Raw genomic sequence first — 27,057 nt, 5'->3', positions numbered from 1 at the left:
TTTCAACTGCAGCGGGAAACCTGGGACACTGGGCAGAGGCAGCCCAAGACAAAGCAGCAGCCTGTCCACAGGCCATCCATCTGCTCAGACAGACACATTTTGTGCTGTTCTGGGTAATTAGCACAGTTTCTCTCACTAATACACAATCAAGCATGTGCCAGAGCCCATCCAGTCTTTGGCTCCTTAAATGGAGGCCCTGAAACTGGCAGTAAAACTCTCTAGGAATGGGGAGGCAGGAGTTTTCACCAGCAAGCCCAGTGTGGCTGTGCCCTGGCAGAGCCCTGGTGGTTGTTTTGGACATGAGAGGTGTCAGAAAACAGATTAATGCAGCCTAACTAGGAAATGGATATTGCATCCTCCATGTCTCACAGGCTGGCCCTGAAGAAAAGCAAGTGTTTTTTCTTAATTTATAAGGCATGGAAGTTAACCTTGAGGTACTCCCAGTTCAAAATATGGTTCTTTTTTCCTGATAACGATCAAACACTGCACTGTAATTCAAACCCACATCCTGGAAAGGTGAACAGCAAACAGCCATACCAAGCACTCAGGGCACCTGCTTCCAATGATCTATCCTCTTCCTTGCACAAATAATGTCAGAAAATGAACACCTTCTTTAAGTAATTATCCATCCTCATCCCCTGCCTGCACATCTTGTTTTGTCTGTGCTTCCACCATATCATATACCCTCTCAACTATACATGCTTTTCTTTAACTCAAAACGTGAATTAATGCAAGCACACTAAATACCACAGTGTGGTGATGTTTTTAACACATTAAAGACAATATTTTCTTTATTTCTTGCACAAAGAAACTACAGACAACCCATGTCAGCAGCCAAATCAAAACAAGTCTTTCTGAACAAAGGGGGCTCTTTTCTAGACTCAGTCTCAGTCATCACCTCCAGATTTAATGGACTGCAGTTTCTTCAGCTTTTGGGAAATACAATCTGACAGTTTGCAAAGGAAGATTTATTTTTACTTATACACATCTATAAATAAGGCCTCCATACTGTGGCATCAAGCCAGTCAGATGCGTGATAGAAGTTCAGCATCTTTTGAAGAGAAACAGTCAGGATTATAGGGTGGACCATTTTCTAACTGCAGCTGAGCAATGCATTTCCCTTATCTAAGTGAGGGGAAGAGTCAGGTGCCTCTTACTGCCAGGACTGCAGCCTGCCCTCTCAGGCAGGAGTCAGAACACAGTGATGCTAAGATACCAAGTGGAAAGAAATTAAAAATAAGAGCTTTGCAAAAGTAGGGCTTCACCTCAGTAATTAAAAGTAGCAGGGATTTCACACCAGCTCTAGCAGCTTTCCATCTCGGCAGAACTAAGGAAAAGGGGAACAACACACAGTACAAGTCACTGCCAGAAAGATTGTAGGAATACACCTTAATGAGAATCTTACAGCATGAGCAAAAGGAAATCTTGAGGGATGGATAGTTTTAGCAAGGCCAAACCATGTAAACAAAAGACATCAAGGCGGGGGGAGGAAAGGGGCTGTGAAGGGGAGGATCCAATTGGATTTAAATCTGGGCAAGAGAAAACAAGTTTCCTGACTAAGATCAATGCCTTGAAGTACTTAACCACAAACAGGCTTCTTGAAAAAAGTTATGCCCTTAAAGTTATTTACAAAACAGCTGGGACTCCTTATTTTTCCAGCCCTGTATCTTCTCCAGCTACAAAACATTTTATATCCTCATTAGTTCTTGCCCAGCCCAAAAAAGTGAAAAGGCCCTTGTCAAAAACAAGTCAGAAATGCAGAACTTCAAAGGAATTGGACCCCAGACAATTGCTTTAGGCCTCTGCTCGCCATTTGGTTTAGCACATTTTCCCTGGTTCTGAGCAGATCAATACGTTTCTGAAGGACCATGGAGCAGTATGACATGTTGAGGAGGGTAAAAAAAGATGGTAACAAGTGGTTGTTCCTTTTACCTTTGCTGTAAATCTGAGTACAACGCCCAGTGCACCCCATCAATTCTGAACAAGTGCAGGCAGATATACAGTGTGCTGCTTGCCCCGATCAAGCCACAGTGCAGCAGAAAAAAAATAAGGCTCTCTAGCAAGACATAAAAATACTCAAATCTGTGGTAAGTAGAAGTCCAATTTTAAGGAGGCCTAAACCCTCCTAACTCCAGAAAAAACATCACCACTACCTAGAACAGAGTAAGCCAGCCCACAGATCCCAAACAGACCCACAGCAGATTCAGAGTTCAGCTAGGAATGTGAGCATTTTGGGGGAGCATTGTGGTTCAAGAAGGCTGTTCACCAAGACCTGGAAAAAACCCATACATATTCAAATCAGCTCAAACTGAATCTTTGATAGGGCAATATGATAGCTGTATCTTGGTGAGTTTTCAGGGAGAAAAGAAGTTCTGAGGAAGTACAACTATCCCCACGTGAACCACCCAGAACATAACTCTTTACACGGCAGGCAATCTAATCACCAATGCCATGATTGCTTTGCTCTAAGTCCAGCAGGTCTGGTGATGGACCACAAAATCTATGGATTGTTTCATGTCATGCTCAGTGTTAAAATACTATATGTTTTGACAGACGAGGAAAGGTGAGGACTGACAGCAATTTCCCTAACTCTTGGAAAGGATTCATACCGAGGAACCACAAAGCCATCTGATGCCAGAACATACAAACCACACAGACCTTGAAACTCTCCTTCTGCCACAAGAACTCAAATTTTGCACTGCCCAAACAGCAAGACCAGGGGCATGAACTGAGACACTCTCTAAAAAGCTCATTTGCCTCTTTTTTTGTAGGATGTTTTACTCAGGTCTCTAGAGTTCCCTAGTAGGGGAGGCAGATGTACTCAATGCTGAAATTATGGAGCCATCAGCATTTGCCATGAATCATTTGAAATCAATCACAAGGGATTTTTTCCCCCTCTCTCTGAAAGTACACAGATTTTTCAGGGTGGGACTGTTTGACTATATCTGGCTGACTTGATCCTCAGGAAAAATGAGTGCAGGATGTCTGATCAAGCATCAAAACCACTAACATTTACAATTCAATCTCTGATCAATCAACTTTGGTTGTGCAAACCCCACTGTGGTTTAAAAAATCAACAAAACAACAGCAACAAATAACAAACCTCAAAAACTCTGAGTCCACTAGAAAATAGATGAATTAGTAAAAAAAAACCCAAACCAAAAACACCTAAAAAGCCCACAAAAATATATCTCAATTCAGTAAAACAACAAATGAGACAGACACAGAGAACATCTACATTATTTTTTCAAAGCAATGACTATTTTGACTGTACTTCTGAGAATAAAACAGAGCAAGCTCTCCAGTGTTTTGACCTCCAGAAGGCCATGTTCACAAGTCAGTGACCGCAACAGCCAAGCTGGCATTCCCAGTGCCCACAACAATAGATCCAACTACTTCAACCAACATGCATTAAAAAGCAAATGCAACACATAAAGCTCCCACTGTTTCCTTGATTCAAATACATATATCCACAGAAGCACAGATGAGAGAACAGCACCCTTCCCATACCTGTATCTTATGCATGCTCTGCTTCTTAACATTTTGCCTTCCACTTTTTCTTCCCTGGTGTTTGCCTGTTTGGAAACACTTCACCTAAACTCAAACCAAAATGGGGCCCAGTACAATGATTTCATACCTATTTGCTTTGTGAATGTTGTTCTTTGCACCATTATTGATTGCAATTCTTCAGACTTGGCTAAGACAAAATACCATTTTGTTCTTCTTTCAATTGCAGATGCAGATCTAGGTGCTTAGTAAAAAAATAAACTTGTTTCATAGTTAGGACTGTTTACCCTGAGTAAAGCTGTGTTTGAAGAATCTCAACAAAAATACCTATCCAGAGTATAGAAAACTACCTGTGAAACGATACTGCTGCAGAAAAATAGGATGTACCTCATTTTGCAAGGTTGCTAAATTATGTATTATTAAGAGCAGTATACAGTGACCTATTAATACACGTAGAGCCCTTTGTTGCCCTATTATCAATAACAAACCTTCTGTACTATTTTGGGAAGTGACCTTTCTCCACAGCATGGTGTAGCATGAGCCAGGAACCTCCTGGGCTGTAATTCCAGCCCCACCATTGACTTGCTGCACGATGAGGAAAAGTTGCTTTAACTTCACAGGTGCTGTTTCTTTTTCTGTAAAGTTGTAGTGACACTCACCTACCTCTCAGCTCAGTGAAGTGCCTTACTCAGTTCAAATATTGGAGCAGAGCTTTAAGGATGTAAAATGCCAGATCAGTGTGACACATCGATGCAGCTGCCGAAGGATTTTAACACAGAAGAAATTCAGCTGCAGCTGGAGGAACATACCGTGCAGAGCTGCAAGATTCCTCTTTCACAGGTGAGAACTTACAGCCACCAGCTATAGGCTACAAGTCACCACCAGTAACCTTTAACTTGTCACAGTGATTGCAGCTAGCATTTCCCAAAACACAAGGAAGAAAATCTCAGTAGTTAATCCCACCTACTTGGCAGCAGAATTCAGGGTGATGTTAACAATCCACATAATGGCAAAGGATATACCTAAAATAACAGCATGCAGAGACCATAGGATGAGAATTGCTGGGACAAGTGGAACGCACAGTGGATACTCAGTTTACGCAGTCCAGGACATTTCAAATGTCAAAAAAATAAAAGCTGGGTTATAGGAAGTTACAGTGATTAAAAAAATAGAGCAGAGACTATAACAACACCAGCTCTTTCTCTTTCTCTCTCTCTAAATAAATAAAAGCCATGACTAAATGAAGTCATTCTGCAAACACGAATTATATCATATGCATATTTCATTTGCTTTGGCAGAATATTCCCAGGCTTAAACCCCTCAAATTGCAGTAACAGGTGGGAAATATTTACAAATTACAGGAGTGTGCATAAGCACACGGTAAAACCATAGGAAGGCTATATTCTCAACTTAGAAAAAACCAGTCTCATAACTCTTTTCTGAGAGGCAAAGATCAATTTGTTTTCAACATCTCACTTCTCTCCTGCCTCACTAAAAAAGCAAAGTCTAGATACCAAGAGTATTTCAGAGTTGTCTAATAACTCTCTTTAATAATTTCACTAACAGCTTCCAAATAAAATTCACTTTGTGGCTTGAAAACCAACCTGCTGGAGGAAATTCCATTTCAATTCCTTTGTAACTGAGAGCACAACTCGAATTCCTAAATCTGCATCTCTAAATCTTCAGAAACAAAGTGAGTTTCAGAGCATGGAAGATTGAACCTGAAAGCCGCAACACCCATATTTATGTGAGGAAGTTCCCAGGATGAACACTATTCTTCCATCACAATGATCTTCAAATGCCCTCACAAGTTCCTTAACTATTACTTAAAAAGCACTATGTTCTACAGACAGATAGCAATATATTTGACATGGATGTTCAAGCATGGCATGGAAATTTTACAAGAAATAAATTATGGCAGTTATTGAAACCCATGTTTGAATTTAATATGGCTTTACTGACAGATTTCATTTACTGATCTTAATTAACAGTGCCCAGAGGCAGCTTTGTCAGGTTCTTTAGACTGAACTATGGCAAAATTTTAGACCTAGGCTATGGATACACAGAAACAAAGGGCAGGAATGCACATTACTTACTGGCTGAGTATAACTTAAACATTAGGAAGCAAAGGGGGTGAATTTCCTCCCCTGGGCAGAAAACTTTGACTGAACAGAACACACACAGGTCCTGATGGCCACTTTTGCTGCTAAAACTTACTCCTGCAACATCTTGGAAATTACTTATTTTTCACTCATCAACTTCATCCAAAGAAGTTGCCATTCCGCCCGTACCCAAGGTGAGTGCGGGATGAAATGAGGCTGTGGCTAAGGAGGCACCTTGAGGAGGGCACAGGCACCCTGAGACGGGCACAAGCAACAACCACAACAACCCCCTGCAGCAGTACAGGCTGGGGACAGAGTGGCTGGAGAGCAGCCAGGCAGAAAGGGACCTGGGGGTACTAATTGACAGGAAGCTCAACATGAGCCAACAGTGTGCCCAGGTAGCCAAGAAGGCCAATGGGATCCTGTCCTGAATCAAAAATAGCGTGGCCAGCAGGACCAGGGAAGTGACCCTGTACTCTGCATTGGTGAGGCCACACCTTGAGTATTGTGTTCAGTTCTGGGCCCCTCAGTTCAGGAAAGATATTGAGGTGCTGGAGCAGGTCCAGAGAAGAGCAACAATGCTGGTGAAGGGACTGGAGCACAAGTCCTATGGGGAGAGGCTGAAGGAGCTGGAGTTGTTTAGTCTGGAGAAGAGGAGGCTCAGAGGTGACCTCATCACTGTCTATAACTTCCTGAAGGGAAGTTCTAGCCAGGTGGGGGTTGGTCTCTTCTCCCAGGCACTCAGCAATAGGACAAGGGGGCACGGGCTCAAGCTCTGCCAGGGGAAATTGAAGTTGGAGATCAGAAAAAACTTCTTTCCAGAGAGAGTAATCAGGCATTGGAATGGCTTGCCCAGAGAGGTGGTGGATTCACCATCCCTGGAGGTTTTTAAACCGAGATTGGACGTGGCACTGAGTGCCATGATCTGGTAAATGGACTGAAGTTGGACCAAGGGTTGAACTTGATGATCTCAGAGGTCTTTTTCAACCCAATCGATTTTATGATTCTAAGCACCCCGAGGAGGGCACAGGCACCCCCGAGGCAGCACAGGGACCGCGCCGAAGGGCCGAGCGCTGCCGCAGAGCACCACCTAAGGGCTCTCCATAGGTACTGCTGCGGGACCGAGCTCTATGGACTGCGCGGTCCCCGCCACCGCCGGGCTCCCCTCCGGGCACACTCACTGCCCTGACACCAGAACTTCCCGAGCAATCGCTTCCGCTCTGAATCGCTGTCATCCATAATCATCTGGGAAATGAAGTTACCACAAGGCTGGCTGAGGAATGATTTTCAGAATAAAACTATTTATCTTAGCCATTTGTTTATCTCTTTGGCAATTTCTTGGTATGCAAACAAGGTGGTTTATTATTAACACTCTAGTTTAAGCACAGGAGGAGAGAAAATGTGATGGCTTTTAGATTTAGAAACTAAGAAACATGACTAGCCTTAATTCTGTCCAGCTTGTGAAATATTTAAATCTCTATTTCAGCTTTTCAATGCAAAACTCTTTTTCTTCCTAATTTATACAAGCCTTGCTCATGAAAATCTCTTCTTCTGGGGTGATTTTGTCATGCAATCAACATGAGGGAATGCCACACCAGCCTGAGGATCCACTTAGTCCAGCCCTAATCTCAGGGAGGTACCTACCAATAAAGAAAAAAGGAAAATTATAAACCCAAAACTATTCAAACTGTCCCCTAGAAACATCTTCACATTGTAGATGGCCACTAAGGTTCAAAGGTTCAAAAATGCTAGATGAGAACTACCCAGACTAGACTAATTTACAGGATCTGTGCGTGTCTCCAAAGCAACGTCTTCTAAGATTAAAGAATTGACAATGGGCCAAACAAGATCATTTTAGTGATCCCAGTTTCCCTCTGAAATTTCCTGTCTCATTGCATATGAAATTTCCCACCCCAAAACGGAAAACTGACTCATCTAATGGGACAAAACTCATCCAGCCTCTATTCCAGGACACTTATTTAATCACCTGTTAGGCACATGCTCACATGCAGACCTTTCCTGACCTCAGGGTATGGAGGGTCAGTAGCATTTCTAATATAACAAAGTGCACAGCAAGTAACTGTGTGTGGTGGAAATGTGTGTGAGGAGCAGCATCTTCCAGCTAAACTAAAAGCCACATGCATTGTGATAGACATCAAAACAGGACTTTCAATACATCATAGTTCAAAATAACTGATTAATCTTGGTACAGAAATAAAGCATTCGGTGGCCTTTAAGTGGTCCTAGTGCTGTACAGTGGCATGGTCTGCCCAGTTGTTGCAGATGTGCAAATGACAGCACTAAAGAGTACCACCACAAAGATTCTTTCACTTATAAGAGAATATCAGATTCTAATGGATAGTGAAAAGAAAAAGTGAAGGATAATAGCATTTGATTTACTTAAAGTTTGAAACATTAACTTTCAGATCTGCTCAGATTCTATTGCCACTGCATGCAGAAAGAACCAGTCAGCTTGTAAGTGCTGCATCACAGAACTTAAAAACAACAAAAAGGGTTTTTTCACTTTTTACTGAAACTGTTTTTGATCTATAGCTCTTGACCCAAGTTCCCTACTTCTCCCGTAAATCAGAAGTTAAGAACATGGCTTGTTTAGAATCCTGTAGATATCAAATACTAGCAGCTGTTGTTCAGTGAAGACAGACAAATCATACAGCTCAAAATAAAGAAATCCTGTTTTAGTGAACACAATTTGCTCTGTTTAGCAAGCAAGGGCATGAAAGTCATTCCTCTTAGCCTCAAACAGCAGTCAGGATTTCCGGGTAGATCACTTTGTCAAGATTAATGCAATTAAGAAAAAAGAGTGATATTGGCAACATAATTCACATTCCCATTTGCTGTTTATTTTACTTGATTGAGCTCTGCCAGATACCATGCACTTCCCACACTTTTGACATGACACACAGGACCGAAACCAGTTTCTTACATGTCTGCCTGTTCTGGCATGAATATCTGATCTCACTTATGTGATTACATAAGTCCTCTCCCCACATTTTATAAGATTGCGATTGCTGAACAGCAGAGTTTCTCTTTGAACTTCAGAAGTGAAGGGGCACCAAAGCATAAGAGGCTTGTGACACACATGCTGACCTTTCAATATGTTGACCTGTACTGCACTTAAAAGTTACCAACTAAGACAGAGGTCAGCAGTGGAGGTGACAGGGAAAGGAGAAAACCAGCACACTGACAAAGGCATTCTTTCCCACATGATGTCCACAAGCTTGCAGGTGTCTCAGCATCATAACATTTTTGGCAGAAAAAGTATACAAACACTTTGCTGTTTCTTACTCATACCCAGAAGTAAAAGACAAGCATCTGAGTAACAACAGAAGCTTCTGCACATAATTGTTGCAGCTTATGATGTCACTAAAGAGCTTTTGTCCAGTTAGACTTACAATTTACAGCTGGGAATTAAGGTGAAACAAGCGACTTACTCTTTGCATTTATGTTACAGACTCTGTCAGATTTGATCAGATAAAAACATCACACATTCAGTGCAGATCCCTAATCAAACACATTCAATATCCCTTCCAATTCAGTTTGTGAAATCCCTTCTAAAAGATGTAAACCAGGAAATTCTTAGCACCCTAATCGCCCTCTCATCTTTAGATTATTTTGCCTACTCTATCTAAAGTACTTGGAAAGCTTCTCTAAGTAAGAATAAACCTTACTGTTATGGCTGAAGTCTGTTTCTCCTTCCATGAGAGAAGGATCTGACATCACAGTCTGGGAACCAGCTCAGCTCTTTTTCCCAAAAAAAAGGCAGGATACATCTTAGCATAGCTGACTTCTCTCTAAACTTCCCATCCTCCACATCTTCTTAGGATGGTGACTGCTTTCTTCTCAGATTTGATGAGAGAGAGAAAGAAAGAAGACTAAAGGGCAAAGGTAACAAAGAGGTCAAGAAGAGACAGTTTCCCTCAGACACTGTTAACAGACACCAAACAACAGTTTCACACGACTTCAGAACCCCTTGTTCCCTGCTGGTGAGCTCCGTCCAAGCCTGGGTTCACCAAGGTTACAGCAAAAGAAAAGGTTGTACTTTTGTTGATCAACGCTGCTAAGCAACGAGCCATAAAAACTGACATCACTCTTGTCTTCTGCTGGTTGCAATTAGAGAACTACAAACGGGATCACAGACTCGGGGCCAAGAGAAACCTTTAGCAGCATGACTGTGTAACTATGAGCCACATAGCCCGTGAGAGTGTCTCCTCATTATACACACATGAAGCATCCCCAGCCATTGCAGTCTGCACAGTGCAGGTCAGCACAGCTACCTGAAGTTGTAACAGCCTTTGGGTTCTAAGAGGTTATAATCTTTAGGTTACAGCAGTCACTTCCAATTGAAGAAACAAAGCAAAAATAGTGTTAATCCCTGATTAACTTCATGAATATTTGAGTAATGTTAAAAGGTGTGTAAATAAAGCTTTTTTTAGATTACCAGTGGAAGAGAAGTAAGAGAAAACGAAGACATGGTAAGTAACATAGAACAGGAACTCACTTTCCCATAGTATTTTAAGGAAAGAGACAAAAATCTCATCATGTATTCTGAAAGGTGAAGATTTTGACTTTTGTTTATATGCAAACAATCATTACTCAAACTACAAGAACTTCTAACTATTCCCCACTTAGAGCACAATCACAAACAAACTCACCTATTTCCAACAAGCATCACATTAGACTGGTCCTATGCAACACACAAATCCTTAAAAGCCAGGAAAGGGAACTGAATTTGTAATTTTTCTAAGCCTCACACAGCAACTACTGTGGATAACATCATTTTCTGTGGCTTGCCAGTGAATTATTCAAGATAATTCTTATGCTCCCATGGAAGGAAAAACAAAAAAAAAGAGAAAAGTAGGACATTCTTCTTGCTACTTCATAACATACGTTCTCCACACATTGCCATCAGTCTCAGCTCCTCTTTTCCTTGCTTGTTCACCAGTTGAACTGTACCTTGGTATGGCAGCAGGGAACAGAGCATGTCATCCTTCCATTCTAAATATGTACTCTCATGAATTTTTAATTTTGAACTTTTTATTCTCAATCCACAGATTTAGTTAATGTTCTGTCATGGGGTGGGTGGATTATTGTTAAATAAACTGTAAGGAATATCACAATGGAATATCTGAAGTTTTTGGAAGAGCAATTCTTTTGCTAGTCAACCTGTGGGCTTATGATTGTCCATATCAGTTCAACTTCTGTTCAGTCATTCTTCAAATTATGTATGTTTGACAATAGTCCAGAAGGAATAGTTACAGAAGTACTAAGCTCTGTAAAAATGTTTCTCATTCTAACTCATGGATAAAGTTACTTATTGACTGTGCATCCAAGTGGGGAGCAATGGGGCACTCTGAGGAAGAAGAAATAAAAAGGAAATAAGTATATTTACACCAATAGAAAGCCAGTTAGTAATTGAATCTTGCCCCATTACTTTAACAATGAAAGCTTTAGGAAGGGGACTGTATAAGATTTATTAAAAACAAAAGTTCATTTGTATTCTTCAGCTTTGCTCAACTCCCATCCCCAAAAATTTCAAGACTCACAAATAGCCCACACACTGCAGATTTAACTAATACAGAAACAATATATATGAGGAGAACATAAAAGACTAAGCAAGCATGCAGAACAGGAAGTAATGCCTTCACAAAAGGAGAGGGCAGATTAGATATCAAAGAAACATTTTTTATTACTTAAAGCAGGACATTACAACAGAAGAGTAGTCAAGAAGGGGTCACTGGGTTCTGTCACTGAAAACAGAGAGATTAGATATGAAAGGAATAAGTCACACTAAGAGCATGAACTTGCTAAGAGCATTTTTTGAACCTTAAGTAACGTGGCTGTAAATATACACAGGGCTCAGAGTAAAAAGACCATGGAACTGTAACCTTTATACCCTACTGACCTGTTTCAGAGTCCTGGGTAAATCACTTGATCTCATCACACTTGTTTTTTCCAGCTGTGAAACACCAGCAACATCTATTACACAGGGACCTGGGGAAAAGTTTCACTCCTACAAACAAGTGCAAGGCTTCATGGGAAATCAGTTCATGCATTTTAAGTTTATTCCTTACCTCCCATGCTAATTTGTCTAACAGTTTATCATACCTCCAGCTATAACCTTAATCTTGCTATTGTATTCTTATTGTGCTATTTTTCCATACTATTCTGCAGTAGCTGTGATTTTAAATGGTAACATGAGAGCAACTTAACTCTAGAAACCAAGGATATGACAACATCCTACTCAACAGATTTGTTTATTCTCATTTTTAAGAAGTCTGTTTACTTGAATGACAATATTTTATTGCATTTTAGCCAACTTAATCCCACAGAGCTAAAAATGATGAGATGGAAATGCTCTTCCCTATCTTGGGAAATACGGAACTGTTTACTGAGTTGTAGCCTTACCAGCTAAAGCTTGGCAGCCCTTCTGAAGACAATGCATTTCCCCAGCCTGTGAGGATATGAACAAAACTGCAATTAATTCAATGAATTTTACAAGCTTTTCAGTGTAAGGGTATTTCTCTATCTACTGAGGCATGAGGAACAGATGAACACAAAAAGAAGGCAAATCTGATTTTCATTTAATGCTCTACTTTAAGAGGAAAATGCAGTTTAAAGAACCTGTTTAAGCCATTGCACTTTTATAAGAGTTCGTTAGTAAATTAACAATACTTTAAAGGAAGCAACAAAATGAGCAAATAATGATGGGCCATGGCTTGAGTGGATCAAAGATCTGCAACCAGAAAACAAATACTGAAGAAGTGGTAAAACACATTCTGCTTGAGCAGCTGTCACTTAAACAAAGCTGAGGTTCTATTTTGCTTGCTTGGCAGCTCATGTATAACAGACAAGGAAAACAGCAGTCCCTGACAGAAGAAGTAGTAATGACAATATTAAGGGTTTGATCTAACAGACAAACACAAATGAGGTCACCTCAAAAACGGGCACCTGAAACAAATGGACTATCAAAACATTGTGAACTCACCGGTTAAAATGCTGCTGCTCTCATTAATTCATGTTGCACCTGACTGTCAATTCTTCTACTAGGTACCATAAAATACAATCAGTATTTAAAGCTGGAAGGACACCAGACATTACTTTTGCTCTGTCATATTCAATAGAGGCTGCTTAAATAAAAAAGAAGCTTATAAGCACTGCATTCCTTTCACAACTCAGCATGGTCATAATGTGCTTCTGCCACACCCTCTATTCCTTCAGCTGTTTCTATGCAACTTATTCTAGCCCCTCCAAATTACTGATTAAAGAGTAGGAATAGGGGTCAGAGCTCTGAGGTTCCCACAACTAATGTGGAAAGCACTAACACCAGCTACACCAGTACAAGATTTCTTAACAAAGAAATGCCTCAGCTGCATGTCCCACAAAACACAATGCCCTTCATTAGAATTTCACTGCAAACATAAATGGGGATCATTGCTTTAAGTTTTTAATGAGTATTTTTAATTTGCCATGCAGTTTGCTTTTTACTTTCTAGTCATACTTTGTATTTTTAGAATAAAAATATATGGACTATTATACAGACACCATCATAAAATGGGAAAAATAGCTGGAATACTAGCATGAAGGACAGAGGTTCCTTCTGGTGTAATTTGTGCCACTTTGACAAACCAAAGCAAACAAAATCCTCAGCATTTTCAGAAATCATCCATCTTTTCTGATAGTTGCCAAACTTAGATCAATGCAGGAATCAAAATTCTGAAGCACAGAGACCTAGAAAGTAAAAGTAAACTCGGGAGCACAACATAACTGGTACAAGAGGAAGGAACAGAAATGTGACACCATAAAGGAAAAAGGCTCTTACAAACCAGTTGATTGCTATGCTGGAATTGGGTTGTCAGAAGCCAAAGAGGTGAAACTGAGCTAAAGACACCTTTTATGTACAAGTCCAGAAAATTAAAAACTGTGAAAATCACCAATATATGTTTTAAAGGTAATTCACCTAAGCAACAACAGACTAACAAACTCTCCTGTTTTACTGTTTTTTCTGTCAGGTCTCCAAAAATCAGCACTCTTCCACTTTATCCTTTATGTTCAGTAGGTACCAGATGAGCTCTGCTTTTTAAATCATGGCTTAGGAAAATGTTTCCTCCAGAATTTTCTCAAGAGAAAATAAAAAATAGAAGTGCTTTTGGTTGTAAGCAATCATGTCTTCTGCAAGAGAGAGAAAAAAATACCAAACACAATTGGCAATTTTTGTTTGAATCCAAACAATGTCAGATCAGAAAAGCTCAAACCGTTGTTTCTAGAGATCAATTATTCTAGTATAAAGACACTTGCTAATAAAACAGCACAGGTAACATTTGTTCCATCTGATGCCTGCATTTAAAAGAAGTCTAACTAAATTTTGCTTTTGTATTAAAGCATCTATTTTGGGATGGTTAATATTCCCTATTCCTTATGTACAGTGTATAATAACTAATTACAGCTTCCAAACAGGGAGCAAACACCACTATGTTCTATTTATATGTATACAATTTAATTAAAACTAGGACTGTGGTCAGGTGCTGTCAGGCAGTGCAATGTTCTTGCTGTCACTCAAGGTGAGGACAGAAAATGCAACCCATTTGGCAACGGCTGATGCTGCATTAGAATGGAAAGCTGCAGTGTCAACTGCTCTTAAGATGACCCCACAACCAGGATAAAACCCTGCATCACCACAAACCTTACTCTTCCACCCTCCTCAAACCACTCACATTTCCCCACTGGCATACATTTTTTAATCAACAGACCTATGGTGTGTACAAATAGAAGATGTGCACTTGTGCTTTTTTCCAATACAGTATGTAGTAATCTCTGAGTGTTTGGATTTGTCATGATCATTGCACATACAGAATCCAGAGGTATTCTTTGGCAGAGTGCTGGATAGTTATTCCATTAATGTCTGCTGCAGTAGAACATTTCAATCCACACATAGAAAAAGTGTATTTAATGTTTATGTTTACATAAAGCACTTATGAAGAACAGAGTAGAAAATAATGATTAGAGACTATCTTTGAATGCTTTCAGTAGCAGGTCAGCTGCCAGTCCAGGAGACAAGACTCCGCTAAGGACTTTTTCTTCTAGAAGTGGAATCTTATCCTTGACTGCCAAGTGACTCCGGAAATGTTCCAACATGTTTTCCTGGATGAGATTCCACATCCACACTTTCTGCTGTTTCTGTCGTTTGGCGATCAACTCACCGCTTGTGAGCATGAGGTCGCGAAATTCAGTCATTTTATCCCACATATCCGAAATCCCTTCTCCCGTTTTGGCAGAGATGCGCATTACCTGTTGGATTCAGAGGAATTTTTAAAGCCAAGGATCTCCTGGGCCTGACGGTTCAATTATGCGTCAGGTAAATTGCATGAAAATGAAGAAATGTGTAAGGCAAGCTTCCTTCACATGCTCATTTCACAAGGATCTAATGGTTTGGTGGGTGCTTTTCAAAAAGAGATCTCAAAATTGGGATTCTACCAACTATAAGTGGATCCTGAGATCCACAGTATTTGGGATAAATAGGCCTTTTCCAACTGCTTGTATAATAATTTTTAAGGAGTCCTTAAGCTAAAAGGTACATTATTGCTTTTTTACTTAAATATGGAATTAAATATATATTCTGGTGGCTATTCTTTTGCACTTAAAATATGCCAAAAATGAGGTGTTTTGATTATTTTTTTGCCTTAGCTTTCCAAACTAGGAATTAATTTTGCTAATAATATTTCTCGGAGATATTTAGCACATCTAAGAGATATCTAACAGTCTTTTAAATGAAGCAGTCTGGGTTTTTTTAAGTCTTGTCTCTCTTTCTCCACTTACTAAGGGATGGCTCAGGCAGCCCAGTTGATTTAACCTTAATCCAGGGGGTCAATTTTAATGCCAGGGTAGAGCAAACCTCCTTTATAGATACATAGATAAAATAAAGAAAGTGCGAGTGTGTGCTTATTCTATATACACATATTAAAATTTTCTTCTCCTTTATAATTTACCATAACCTTTTAAAAGACAAAATACAGCATTAAAACTGGAGACCCATAAGATGAGAAACACAACGATCTAGACATGGCATACACCAGTGCAGCACACAAACCTTTGGTCTCCAAACCTTCGAACGTTTGCGAAGCAGCTTCATAGCACTGATGTATTCAGCCTGTATTCTCCGTGCAGCCACAACTAAATCACCATCAGCTTTATTTATAGCAACCAGATCTGCCATCTCAATTATACCCCGCTTGATACCCTAAATGGAACATGGAGAGAAATCATGAATACCCAGGACTGTGACACGCTGATTTATCACAAAAAGCAGGTCAAAATGCTTTTGCTGCTTCTAGTCTCTCTGACTTTTTGTGTGTATGTGCTAGTCAAGCAAGGGTAGTACCAATATCCTCTGTCATTACCAGTTACTACTCTACTTTGACACAAGAACACCACATATGGATATCAGAGTTCACATGATCACCAATTTCATGTATAGAGACAAAGGTTTAACCAAAACATGACCAAGTTTGCAAAACTATTCATATTATTTTCCGTTTTCCTATAGTACAAAAATCACTACCAAAAATTATATGTAACTAGTAAATACATCAAAGCTGAGTCATAGAATATAAAAATTTTACATCCTAATACTTCCAAAATCAGGGAAGCATTTCAGATCTTAACTGTGCAATAAATTGATGACACTGAAAATATTTTAATAGTAGCAATGTAATGGACAAAACACTATTGATATGGACTTTTTTCACAACTTGATTTTAAGTTTCTCTTACCTGTAATTCATCTCCACCTGCAGGTGGTAGCAGTAATATAAACATATCAACCATATCAGCCACAGCAAATTCTGACTGTCCCACACCTGAAAAATCAAATTCACAGTTCATCATTTATTGCAAACTTTCAGTCTCATTAATGGCAGCAATTATGACGGATCCCAGCATTGCACCACAAACAAATCCCACTAACAAGACAAAGATGACAGGAAGCACAACAGTTTCGTAAAAGACATACAGGACCAGAAAACAAGACAGAATGAACTTCACATTCAACCAGTGACCATGCAGGAAAACATGAGCAAATTCAAGGATTAAAGAATACAATTAGTAACACACCTTATTTGGGTATCACAACAGGGTAATTTAAAAGAAACCCTAATCACATGCCTACTGTTTCCACAAGAACAACATCGTAGCCTCCTCCTTCACAGAGCAGAATGGCTTCATTGGTGGTCCTTGTTACACCTCCCAGTGTCCCTCTGGTTGGAGATGGTCTAATGTATGCATTCATGTCTCTTGACAACTCAGTCATCCGTGTTTTATCACCCAACAGAGAACCTTAAACATGTAATGTTAAATTATTTCAAAAGTACAACACAGTCAAACTTCCCCTTCTCCCTCCCACCAAATTAATGAGTGAGAAAAGACAGATTGGGCTAAGTCAATCAAAGAGCAATACCCCAGTAACAGCTGCTCAAGGCTTTGCTGAGGACTAGGAAGTTCCTACCTGGTTCTTCCACCTATCAGAAGGTGGAAAGGCCTGATAAGCAGACCTTACAGATACAAAGAATTTGTTCCAGGTCAGAATGAATTCTACAACTTCCTGGATGGCTTTTTGAGGCCTATACACATCAGGCCACACAACTAAAGTATTTGCTATTTCTGTCTAAAGGGACAAATCTCAGCATTATGATTCTGATACATCTTGGTGGATTTTCTGATTCAAGAGAGCTGATATACACCCCTGTTTTGTACAAACTGTGAATCAGACTCAGCAAGATCTACAAACACGATGCACATTCCAAAAGATGAGGGATGCTCAATTCTTTAACTGGTGCAGTCTTGCTATCATATTTTGCCATTCTGTTGATGCATCCCGACTACATGCACTCAAGAATACAGTCTCTCTTATCTCCCCATCATTCCAATGCCCCAGTTTTTTTCTTTATAACAGTTACACATCACAGCATCTTCTCTAACAGCGTAGGGGATGAAAAAAATTAATAACGTTGCCTGGAAGCTGTCCATTAGAAAAAGATCAAATACAAGATTCTATTATTTATGTCAGATATACCATGAACCAAGCATGGTCAGCTTATAATTCCCCTACAATATTTTATTTGAGAGTGACACATTACAGCTGCAGAGTTTCAAACAAATTCAAATTTAGAAAAAAACATAAAATTGTAAGGCAACATTCCAACACTGGAAAAGAGGAAGTGTGACAAAAATAGCACAATGAAACCTATTTCCCAATTTCATATCAGATAGGGAAAAAATGAATACTTGATACATTCAATATTTTTCTTTTATAGGCTGCTAATTTTCTTCCATTTGGCCCAAAGAGATACTCCTATAGTTGACAAAGTATTAGAAATTTGACTCAAACTTAATTCACACTCACCACCACTTGTACTAGAGGAAGGGTCTACAGCCAACACAGACACTTTGTGTTTTCTTTCTGTAAGCATTTTCCCAAAGCACTCTATGAAAGTCGATTTCCCGGCACCGGGAGGACCAGACAACCCTAAATAACCATATTAGAAAGAAAAAAACCATTTTGTTAATCAAATAAATAATATATCACATGAAAACCATCAATATCTAAGTTGATGACAATTCACACTTTAACACAATATCACAACAAAGGCAAATAGAAGCTGTGTCAAAATTTATACCACCTAAGCATTTATAATTGACTCAAAATACACCATCTTGATTCATCCAACACAGCAGCACTCACTTCACTACCCCTCATCCTATCCACACCAGTAACACTGGGTTAAATAACACATATTTACTTTGCTCCAAATAAATGTATTTATCCTGCCATACTTCAGAACTTTCAAAACATTTTGTCCTAAAACTGGATTAACATTTATAAAAGAAACACTGTAAAAGCAAAAGTCCTTAAATGGAAGAGCTGTTATTTCAAAAAGCAAGGCCATTTATTTGCATATCAAAGCTCACAAACTAAGGTTAGCACCAAACTTTTCTCACTCCTATGCCCACGTTCTTATTCTTACTGCCTTTGGTACAGACACAGGAGATGACAGCTGCACAGTCCATCTCTTTGCAAGGGGAAAATATTTTAGAGCTTCCAAGAGAACCAGGTTCAAGTCTCCTTCAGCTGGCAAGTAGGCTGCTTTAGGGGAAGACCATAAAACAGGAAGGTATGTGGTTTTCCTTCTGTAGACTGAAAAAGTGGTTCAAGAAAACACCTTCAGGAAAAAATCAGGTCTGCTTAACTATATCCTTCCTTGTCTAGGTGTAGATAATATCTGCATCAATCTGCAAACTACATAATGTTTCAGCTCATGATATTTACAAAAAACTCCTCACAGAACATACCCCCAGGAAGCAACAATAATTTCTAAAGCTTTTTCAAAAGCATTTTTCATATCAGGCTGTAATCCCACTGGACAACTGAAGTGGTCTAATTGGTTATAAACCACACAAAATGAACAATCCAAGACTACAGACCACAAATAATAGTGATAATGCAAAGTGAGAACTGTAACTCCACGTAAGCAACTACTAGACAGACATAAAAGGACTAACCCACTCTAAAGGCAAGTGGTTTTCCTTGATTTAACTTTTCTTGTTCCCTGTGGTAGGATAGTACCTTCTGAAGGAGCACCTGGGCTACTTTCTTCTTCCTACTCTGAGTTGATTCTACAAGTGTAATGGCTTCGGCTAAACAGGCTCTGTGACCCTGGATTAGTCCATTGTAAAGTCTGTCTACGAGTCTTTGTTCTCTGTCAGAAAGTCCCTCTATTTGCCGTTCAGGTGCTGCTTGTTGACACAGCCCTCTCCTCACACCATTCCACGAACACATCCATTCTCTATGATGGTGCACTGGTCCAGGAGATTCAATGCACGGGAAATGTGCTCTGGAAGCAAAGTGTAAGTTTGTGAAGGGAGTGCTCCTGAAGAAATACCGAGGGAATCTCAGCAACACTGAGGGGATCTTCATCTTGTGAGGAATGAAAAAGTATCAGAGGTATCAGCTTGCTTCCGTCTGCAGACACCCTAGAGAAAAAGAGAAACAATATTACTTTCTTCAAAGCACTGGTAAGGACTCAAACGCAACCAATCCCCACACAGGTGATCGTCAGCTTTTACTGAACCCACACCTGCTGCCTTGAATAAAAAAAACATAGTTTCCTTTTCCCGCTAAAAAAGCGCAACATAAAGTAGCTACACGATCTCCAGCAGCACAGCTTCTCTTTATTATCATAGTTAATAAATGAGAATACTGGATTTTTACTAAAAAGCAGACATATAAACAGCACTTTTAAAGTACTGCAGCCTCTGGGAGCACAGGCAGCACGCGACAAATCCGGGCACAAAACACCCTTATGCTCACTGACATCACTGTATATCCTGCTTTCATGGCGCAGGGTGGCTTTAACAATTCATAGAATCATAGAATTGACTGCGTTGGAAAAGACCTCCAAGATCATCAAGTCCAACCCTTGGTCCAATTCCAGTCCGTTTACCAGATCATGGCACTCAGTGCCACGGCCAATCTCAGTTAAAACTCTCCAGGGATGGTGAATCCACCACCTCTCTGGGCAGCCCATTCCAATGCCTGATTACTCTCTCTGGAAAAAAGTTTTTTCTGATCTCCAACTTCAATTTCCCCTGGCAGAGCTTGAGCCCGTGCCCCCTTGTCCTATTGCTGAGTGCCTGGGAGAAGAGACCAGCCCCCACCTGGCCAGAACTTCCCTTCAGGTAGTTCTAGACAGTGATGAGGTCACCTCTGAGCCGCCTCTTCTCCAGGCTAAACACCCCCAGTTCCCTCAGCCTCTGCACTTATTTCAGAAGAAGGGGGAGAGGGGGGTGGGAAAAAGGGAGGCCGTGAGATACAGCAAACCCCAGAGCCGGCCCCGCACCAGCCCCGGCCCCGGGGCCGCCTCCACTGCCGGGGCTGAGGGTGCGGCAATCCCCGCTCCCGGCAATTCCCGCATTCCCCGCACCTACCGTCCCCCAGCCGCTCCGCCCCGGGAAGTGACGCGCTCAGGCTGAGCCGGAACCCGCTGTGCCGCAGGGAAAGGGGAGTTCCGAAAGGAAAGGGATGCCCTCCCACTCCCCACTCTCGAGAGCCGGGGTTCAGGTTCTCAAGACTCGGCTCCAACCATTCCACGAGCACACGAACTTCCCTGCGGATGCTCTGCCCTGGCCGCACAGGGAAGGGTGTTGCGAACCCGCATTGCCTCCTGAAATCTCAGAAATGTCCACTTTGGATTTGCGATTTACACCCCTCTCGTGCAGTGCAGACACCGGGAAAGGAGAAGAGATGCTTGAACCTCCCACCTGCACTTACTAAACCACACTTATTTTCAGTCTTCCTTTTGCTAAGTTAAACCTGATTCTGAAAACCTTCTGTTAGGGGATGGTGATTTATTGTGGGGTGGGTTTGGGGGCTTTTTGGTTTGGTTGGGTTTTTTTTGAATTGTTATTTCTCCATTGATCTCTGAATGCCTTTTCTGCCCACCTCGTTGAAGCACACACATTTATTTCCAATAAAGACTGAGCTGTTTGGTGCCTCACAGTTCTTAGACTGGCTCAGTCTCACCACACTGCACTGCAAGTGAGGGACTGCTTAAAATAGCAAAAGTTTTGTTCTCTACGGCTCAGTGCATGATTTAATCTCACTGCTGTTATTCCAGTCTAGAAAATCATCATACTCGGAGAACTAAACATTCTTCAGAGCTGAGAAAACATGCAGTTTTGTGTCCCCCTCTGCATGTGATAGAGCCACGACAAAAAGAGACAAGAAGTCTTGATTTGAAAATAACCTTGTGAAGTTTTTCTCTTTAACCAGATCTTTATTCATCAGAGTTAGCATATATCGCTGTAATCTCTTCATTAAATAAGCTTTCTAAGACTCTCTGTTTCAAGAGCTGTGCTTAAGCCTAGGTAGCACATCCCCATTATTATTTTAATAACAGCAGCAACAACAAGAAAAAAAATTCTGCTATGGCTTAATTGATCCTGTAGTTTATTCCACTTTGTGTACTTTCCTCTTGAATAATTTGTCATTGACCTACATGACTGCATAGGCAAAACTGCACATTTCATCAGCACTGAAGAGGAGAGTGAATTGTTCAGTTCCCTGTCTATGATAACCCTGTGGACTGGAATAATAGGAATGAGATTAAATTCTGCCTCCAGCAGTTCAGAACAAAACTTCTGCTATTTTTTTACAGCCCATCAGTTGCACTGCCAGTCTGATATGACCACGAACAAGCACGTAGGTGCTTTAGAGCAGTCTTGCTGCAAGAACTATTTTCAAGAATTTGCACCCTGGTGAGGTCTGGAAATCTCAACTGTTCAAGTCACCTCTCTTTTTTTAACCCCCCCCTTTCCCCTGAACTCTGCTATTAAATAAGTTTGCTTTTCTCCAGTCAGAGACTAGAGTCTCCAAATGTCAGATATGACAGGAAGACTTCCTATTGCCTTGTAAGTTATGTACACCCCTTCTTTCAATATTCTGGAACAGAGATTACACAGGTCTCCTACAAATGCACTCTTCTACCACCTCTGATTTTAAGATACTCTAATCTCATCCAAACCAGACAAAATATTTCCCTTAGAAGCTCAACCATTTCTAGAGTCTCCTTGATCTACAACCTGTCATACTATACAGTGTTCCTATGTTTCTCCTATGGTCTTTCAACATATGCAAACAAGCATGTATTCTTTTTATCTTTATTACACACAGCACAATGCATTTTGGTCTGATTCACTATATTGGTGCTTTCTGATCTCCAATATACAAGCTTCTCTTAGCTCATGTATTCTTTTATGCATTCATCAATAATTTACTTAACAGTTGAGGTATTCAGGAGGGTAATCCAGTAGCTTTCCACATCAGGCTCTGTTTCTCCTTTTTTTTTTTTTAATCATCTTTCAAGTGTGTGTGTGTTTGTTGGTTTGGGGTTTTCTCTCCCTCTTTACCCCAGGGGTGTCAGAAAACTAAAAATGTGCACCCCATAGTTATTCCATCACAGTCTGCAAACTTGTCCAAGATTTAAGGAAAATTATCTGGTTTAACCTCCTTGCTGCAAATTTAGCCCAGATGTTAAAGAACACAGTACTGCCGGTAACTCATGAAATGGCATTCTTCATTTTGAGCCAATACTAAATCAAATATCCTGTGAAGCGTTACAAAGTATTGTGCCAGAAACTAAGGGGAGTCACACGTATTCTGACAGAAGGCGCAACTAAATCCCAGTTGTTATAAAATAATAGAAAAAGACCCTTTTGTAACTTCTCACTGCAAAAATAGCATTAACATTAGTACCTTTGCCAAATTCAACCATGCACACTTACATTCCATCTGACTGACTTCCCCTTGCAGTTTTAGTTGGATTTGTTCGTTCTGCCTTTCTCTGGCAGCAATCTGATTTCCTTGCTCTGTTCACCTCCTCTTTAAGAAGCCCCAAAGTAATTTTAGAGCGCATAATTACCACAACAATCTTTAAAATAGGCATAGACATTTCTTTACAGCTGTGTGCTGTAAAGGCAAATACAAATCTAACAAATGTCTATGAACTAAATGGAATTACAATAGGACAAACAATTGATGAAATTAAATAAAGAGGATCTCACCAGCTTGAAACTCACCAGATTTTTCCTGAACACACAAAGATGGACTTGTTTTGTTTTTTTTTTACTTAGGTCTCTACTGATCCCACTCTCTGTATGTTAAAAGGTCTGGCATGCCTACAATTCATACTGGTTATGAAATTTGCATCACAAGATGAAATTATTATTTCTTAAAGATGAGCTTTTATTTCATCAGTTCTTTCTGTGAGAATGGGGGTTTAAGAAGGCTCTGCCATGCACCTAAACCCCTTGCTCCACTATGCCTTATTGCAAAATGAACTCCTCATTTGAGAATTTAAATTCAATGGCAATTCCTACACTGACTTCTCACACAGCACGTCCAGTGTAACACCTGGTGGTCTTCACTCCCTTTTTTCCTCCAACATTTCTCTACTCTGCATGTAGTAGTTCACCCTTCTCACTTGCAAATGCACGTTCTCAGCTAGTAGAACTGCAACTGGATTAGTGGCTTTATTACAAAATATACAAGTATTTTATTACAAGCAGGACAGGGGGAAAACCCTAAGAGATTCCTTAAACTACATCAGAAATTGGATGCTGAACTTCATTTGGCTAAGTCAGCCTAAAACTCCGTAAGGGTTCATCCTGCAAACACTACCCACCTGTCCCCCAGCCCCCAGGAACCAGCACCATGGTGTGGCCCCTATTCTGGCTGTGAACCACCCCCCACCACCTCCCAACACATGGGAGAAATGGGAGGTCTGCTCCACTGCAACCTACAACAGCTGACCTGAGCAACAAACAAGTGTCCATTGGCAGTGAGGGTTAAATCCTACCTGCATGTCAGGTTACAGAATAACTACAGTCCCTGCCACGGTACAGACTGAATGACCTTTATTTCAGAGGACAGCCCTCAATTGATTTCAGTTTTCACACAAACAGAGAAGATTGGTCCAACCTCCTCTTTATACCGCAACACTCAGCAAGGGAACTGCTGATAACAGCCTTCCTTTCAAGAAGAAAGCACCAGCCTTTCAAGGACAGTCTTGGCACTTTAGACAAAACATACCTTCTGCCTCATCTTAAAAGATAATTGGACATGTGAAACAAAAACAATAGGAAGAATATTCACAGGTGAAAGTTTGCTTGTTTAAATGCAGATCTGCAGTTGTGACTCAGGCAAGGAAACAGCACTGAAAAAGTACATCTCCCCAAAGACTCACTAACAGCTACATGTACAGGTGTTTCCTGACTACAGGCATCCCAAGGTTTTACTGAAAAAAGGCCAGGACAGAGCAGCAAGTCAGCTCTCTGGCTAGGTTTAGAGACAACAGCCTTACCACAGCTTCCCAGTTCAGCCACCTACAAAGGCAGAGTGACTCCAACAGCTGAGCAAGTTCACTGTCCTCCACTGGTGAGCAGCCATAAGGTTGTCAGAGCTCTTAGAGCTCCTTAAGAGCCTGGAAAAAGAAATTCGCTTTTGGAGCTTTGGCTGAGACCTACAAGAGGGCATCTGAAGAAAGAAGAGGAAAAATTAATCTTAAACAACTATGATTTATATTTGTGTAACATTTTTATAAGCAAGGGAGCTGACGTTTCTTCACAAAACCTTAGCACAGCAACTTTAACATTTCTTGTTGGTATGAACTGAACTGTAATTGCACATTAGTGAGAAATTAAATCAGCCATTACAGGAAAGTTTTCTATGGCTTATGCACAAGTTTTTTATTTGTTCACGATGAACTGCCTGATATAAAATGACATAGAAAGAACTGATAAAAACATATTTTCTTTTAAAGGCAATTACCTTTTCTGCAAGTGTTCACGTTTCTTAAGGGGATAAAATTACTGTATATGCAGAAAAAACCCCAAACATTATTCATAGATCTACTGGTTGTAAAAGCAAGTTAAATAATGTTCTCCACAGTTGATTCATTGTTAAAATTATAAACCTGGAAGAGCAAGTCACTTGCCAGTAAATTACTGTATTTTTTAAATTTCAATTAAGAAAGTATTTAAAAGCTTGGCTTAAAGAGTATGTTTTTCTCCATGGCCACCAATGACTCACAATATCAAAATATTTCTCATATAGTTCATTATTGCACAGCTGAAAAGGAAATCATTCCTTGCCTCCTCCTGGTTCCTTTCAATACAGCAATGAAACCACAGCAAATATATCAGTAAACATAAGTAGGATAATACAATCTGACACTTGACTTCGCCAACCCACCCACATTTCCAGCTACTTTTTGCCTAAGGAAAAGCTTGATTGCTGCAGATTTTAAGTTCTGTAGTTGACAAAGACTCAGCCCTGAGCAGAGGACTGAGATTTTTCAAGTGACTAAACACAACCCTCCTTCCCCCCACCCCAGGCTGCTAAAGGTGTATTAGGTCAGCGTGAAATCAGCACAGTCTTTCACATCAAGAAGTGAATACCTTAAGTTCACAAGGTGAAGCATACACTGAGATAAGGAATCAATGATTAATGCAACTCAGTTTACAATTGTAGACAATTTGAACATTGAGAGTAAATACATAATCTTTCATGCATTCAAGTGTTTTTCCCTGAATCTCCAACAGAGGTCTTTGTCTGCACATCCCTATGCCAAGTGCCTCACTAGCAGGTGAAAACCACAATTGGAGGAAGTGAGGTAGTGGGTAGAATTATCCATAGGAACATAACATTGCAGCAAAACATATCAAGACACTTTCTGTTTCAGGATGACACGGCCAAGATGAAAAGGAAGACCAAGCCCATGATAAATCTGATAGTCAGGATTCAAAACTGACAAATAGGAAAACCTAAGTGTTTCCAGTTGGGACCAAACCTGTGGTATGACCAGGGAAGCCTGTTTCTGGCAGTCCAACTAAGTGCCTTAAACATGAGGCTCCTGTTTCTCACGCTGGAAATTTCTGTTTCTCTGATATGTATGTGCATACATGTTGTACTTGCATGCTTATTCTCCAGCATGCCCATAAAAGCAAGACTGTGGTCTTCTTATAATGCAAAATTGTGTAGCAATTTAAATGTCCCATTTTTTCCAGGCAGTAAAAGTGGGAGCTAAAGAGGAAATCTCTGCTAGGATTCAATCTTATACAATCAGTCCCTCCATAAACATAGCAAAACAACATTGTAAAAGGCTGGCAAGCTAATTTAGAAAGGCCTTGTTAAAAATCATGTTGGATCATATTGTTATATTGTGTCATTGCTTTATACCACAGAAGAAACACCTTTATGCTAGTACATCCTCTCATTCCAAATCTCAGCCTCATGCTACAAAATATTGTACCATAGAAATAAAATGAAAGAAGAATCCTTAAATAAAACAAAAAAGCAAGTAAAAACCCTGAAGTCCAAGCAAAAACAACAGAAAAAAGTTATAATCATAACTGATGCAGTTGCATGGGGAAAATCAGCATACAGCATATGAAAAGAAGTCAAATATTTGTTTCTAGGACCAGCTGATAGATGTCTAGAAGGGAAATTGAGAATAATTTTATCAGAAGTTGGTATTTTCGTCTCAATGCTTTCCAAATTAGGACCATGTCTAGAAAAGAAATCTATGTTTTAACAGCAACCCAAACTCAATAGATCACTATATTATGTTGCAAGAAGCAAGCATGTTCCACCAGGCCTGCCCCAAAGTTGGTCATTAATGTGTTCTCTGAAAACTGGTGTTTATCTTTAGTACAGAGATATAAAATAGAGCAATAATTCGTGTGACTCTCCATCAGGAGCACTTACTTCTTTTGGCCAGGAGGGGAAGCCAGCGCACTGCTCGTGTCACCCCGCCCGGCTGTTTTCTGAGCACACAAGAATTCAGTCTTTATCATCACAATCGTAAATCTTCCCTGGTCGG

At 40.3% G+C, this 27,057-nt stretch overlaps 1 protein-coding gene across 6 annotated transcripts; it reads right to left on the bottom strand.

The window, feature by feature from the left end:
- Nucleotides 1–10,873: 10,873 nt before the first annotated feature.
- MMAA (metabolism of cobalamin associated A) lies at nt 10,874–24,556 on the bottom strand. 6 transcript variants are annotated; one of them, XR_011697856.1, is made up of 8 exons: nt 20,606–20,676; nt 19,181–19,651; nt 18,024–18,146; nt 16,787–16,957; nt 16,397–16,482; nt 15,715–15,864; nt 12,616–14,915; nt 10,874–12,081 (listed from the first exon to the last, which is right to left on the bottom strand). XR_011697856.1 is itself a non-coding variant. In XM_071555625.1 (7 exons), the coding sequence occupies exons 2-7, from the start codon at nt 19,593–19,595 to the stop codon at nt 14,628–14,630; spliced, it is 1,233 nt and encodes a 410-aa protein (XP_071411726.1). In that variant the 5' UTR covers nt 19,596–19,651; nt 24,538–24,556; the 3' UTR covers nt 10,874–14,627. The 6 variants fall into 6 exon arrangements, 5 of the variants coding, with proteins under 5 accessions (XP_071411726.1, XP_071411724.1, XP_071411721.1 ...); XM_071555625.1 differs by lacking the exon at nt 20,606–20,676 and adding an exon at nt 24,538–24,556 and having other exon boundaries at nt 10,874–14,915; XM_071555623.1 differs by lacking the exon at nt 20,606–20,676 and adding an exon at nt 23,255–23,290 and having other exon boundaries at nt 10,874–14,915.
- Nucleotides 24,557–27,057: the final 2,501 nt, after the last annotated feature.

Source organism: Pithys albifrons, chromosome 5 (assembly GCF_047495875.1).
Source record: "Pithys albifrons albifrons isolate INPA30051 chromosome 5, PitAlb_v1, whole genome shotgun sequence".
Classification (NCBI taxonomy): Eukaryota; Metazoa; Chordata; class Aves; order Passeriformes; family Thamnophilidae; genus Pithys; species Pithys albifrons.
This window is presented reverse-complemented; position numbering and strand designations above follow the sequence as displayed.

Coding starts and splice junctions, on each gene's coding strand:
- MMAA (XM_071555625.1), bottom strand. CDS start 19,595: ATGAAGATCCCCTCAGTGTTGCTGAGATTCCCTCGGTATTTCTTCAGG. Junction 16,483..16,786: donor TGTTCTTGTGGAAACAGTAG/GCATGTGATTAG, acceptor TTGATTTTTCAG/GTGTGGGACAGTCAGAATTT. Junction 15,865..16,396: donor CAGGTGGAGATGAATTACAG/GTAAGAGAAACT, acceptor TGTTCCATTTAG/GGTATCAAGCGGGGTATAAT.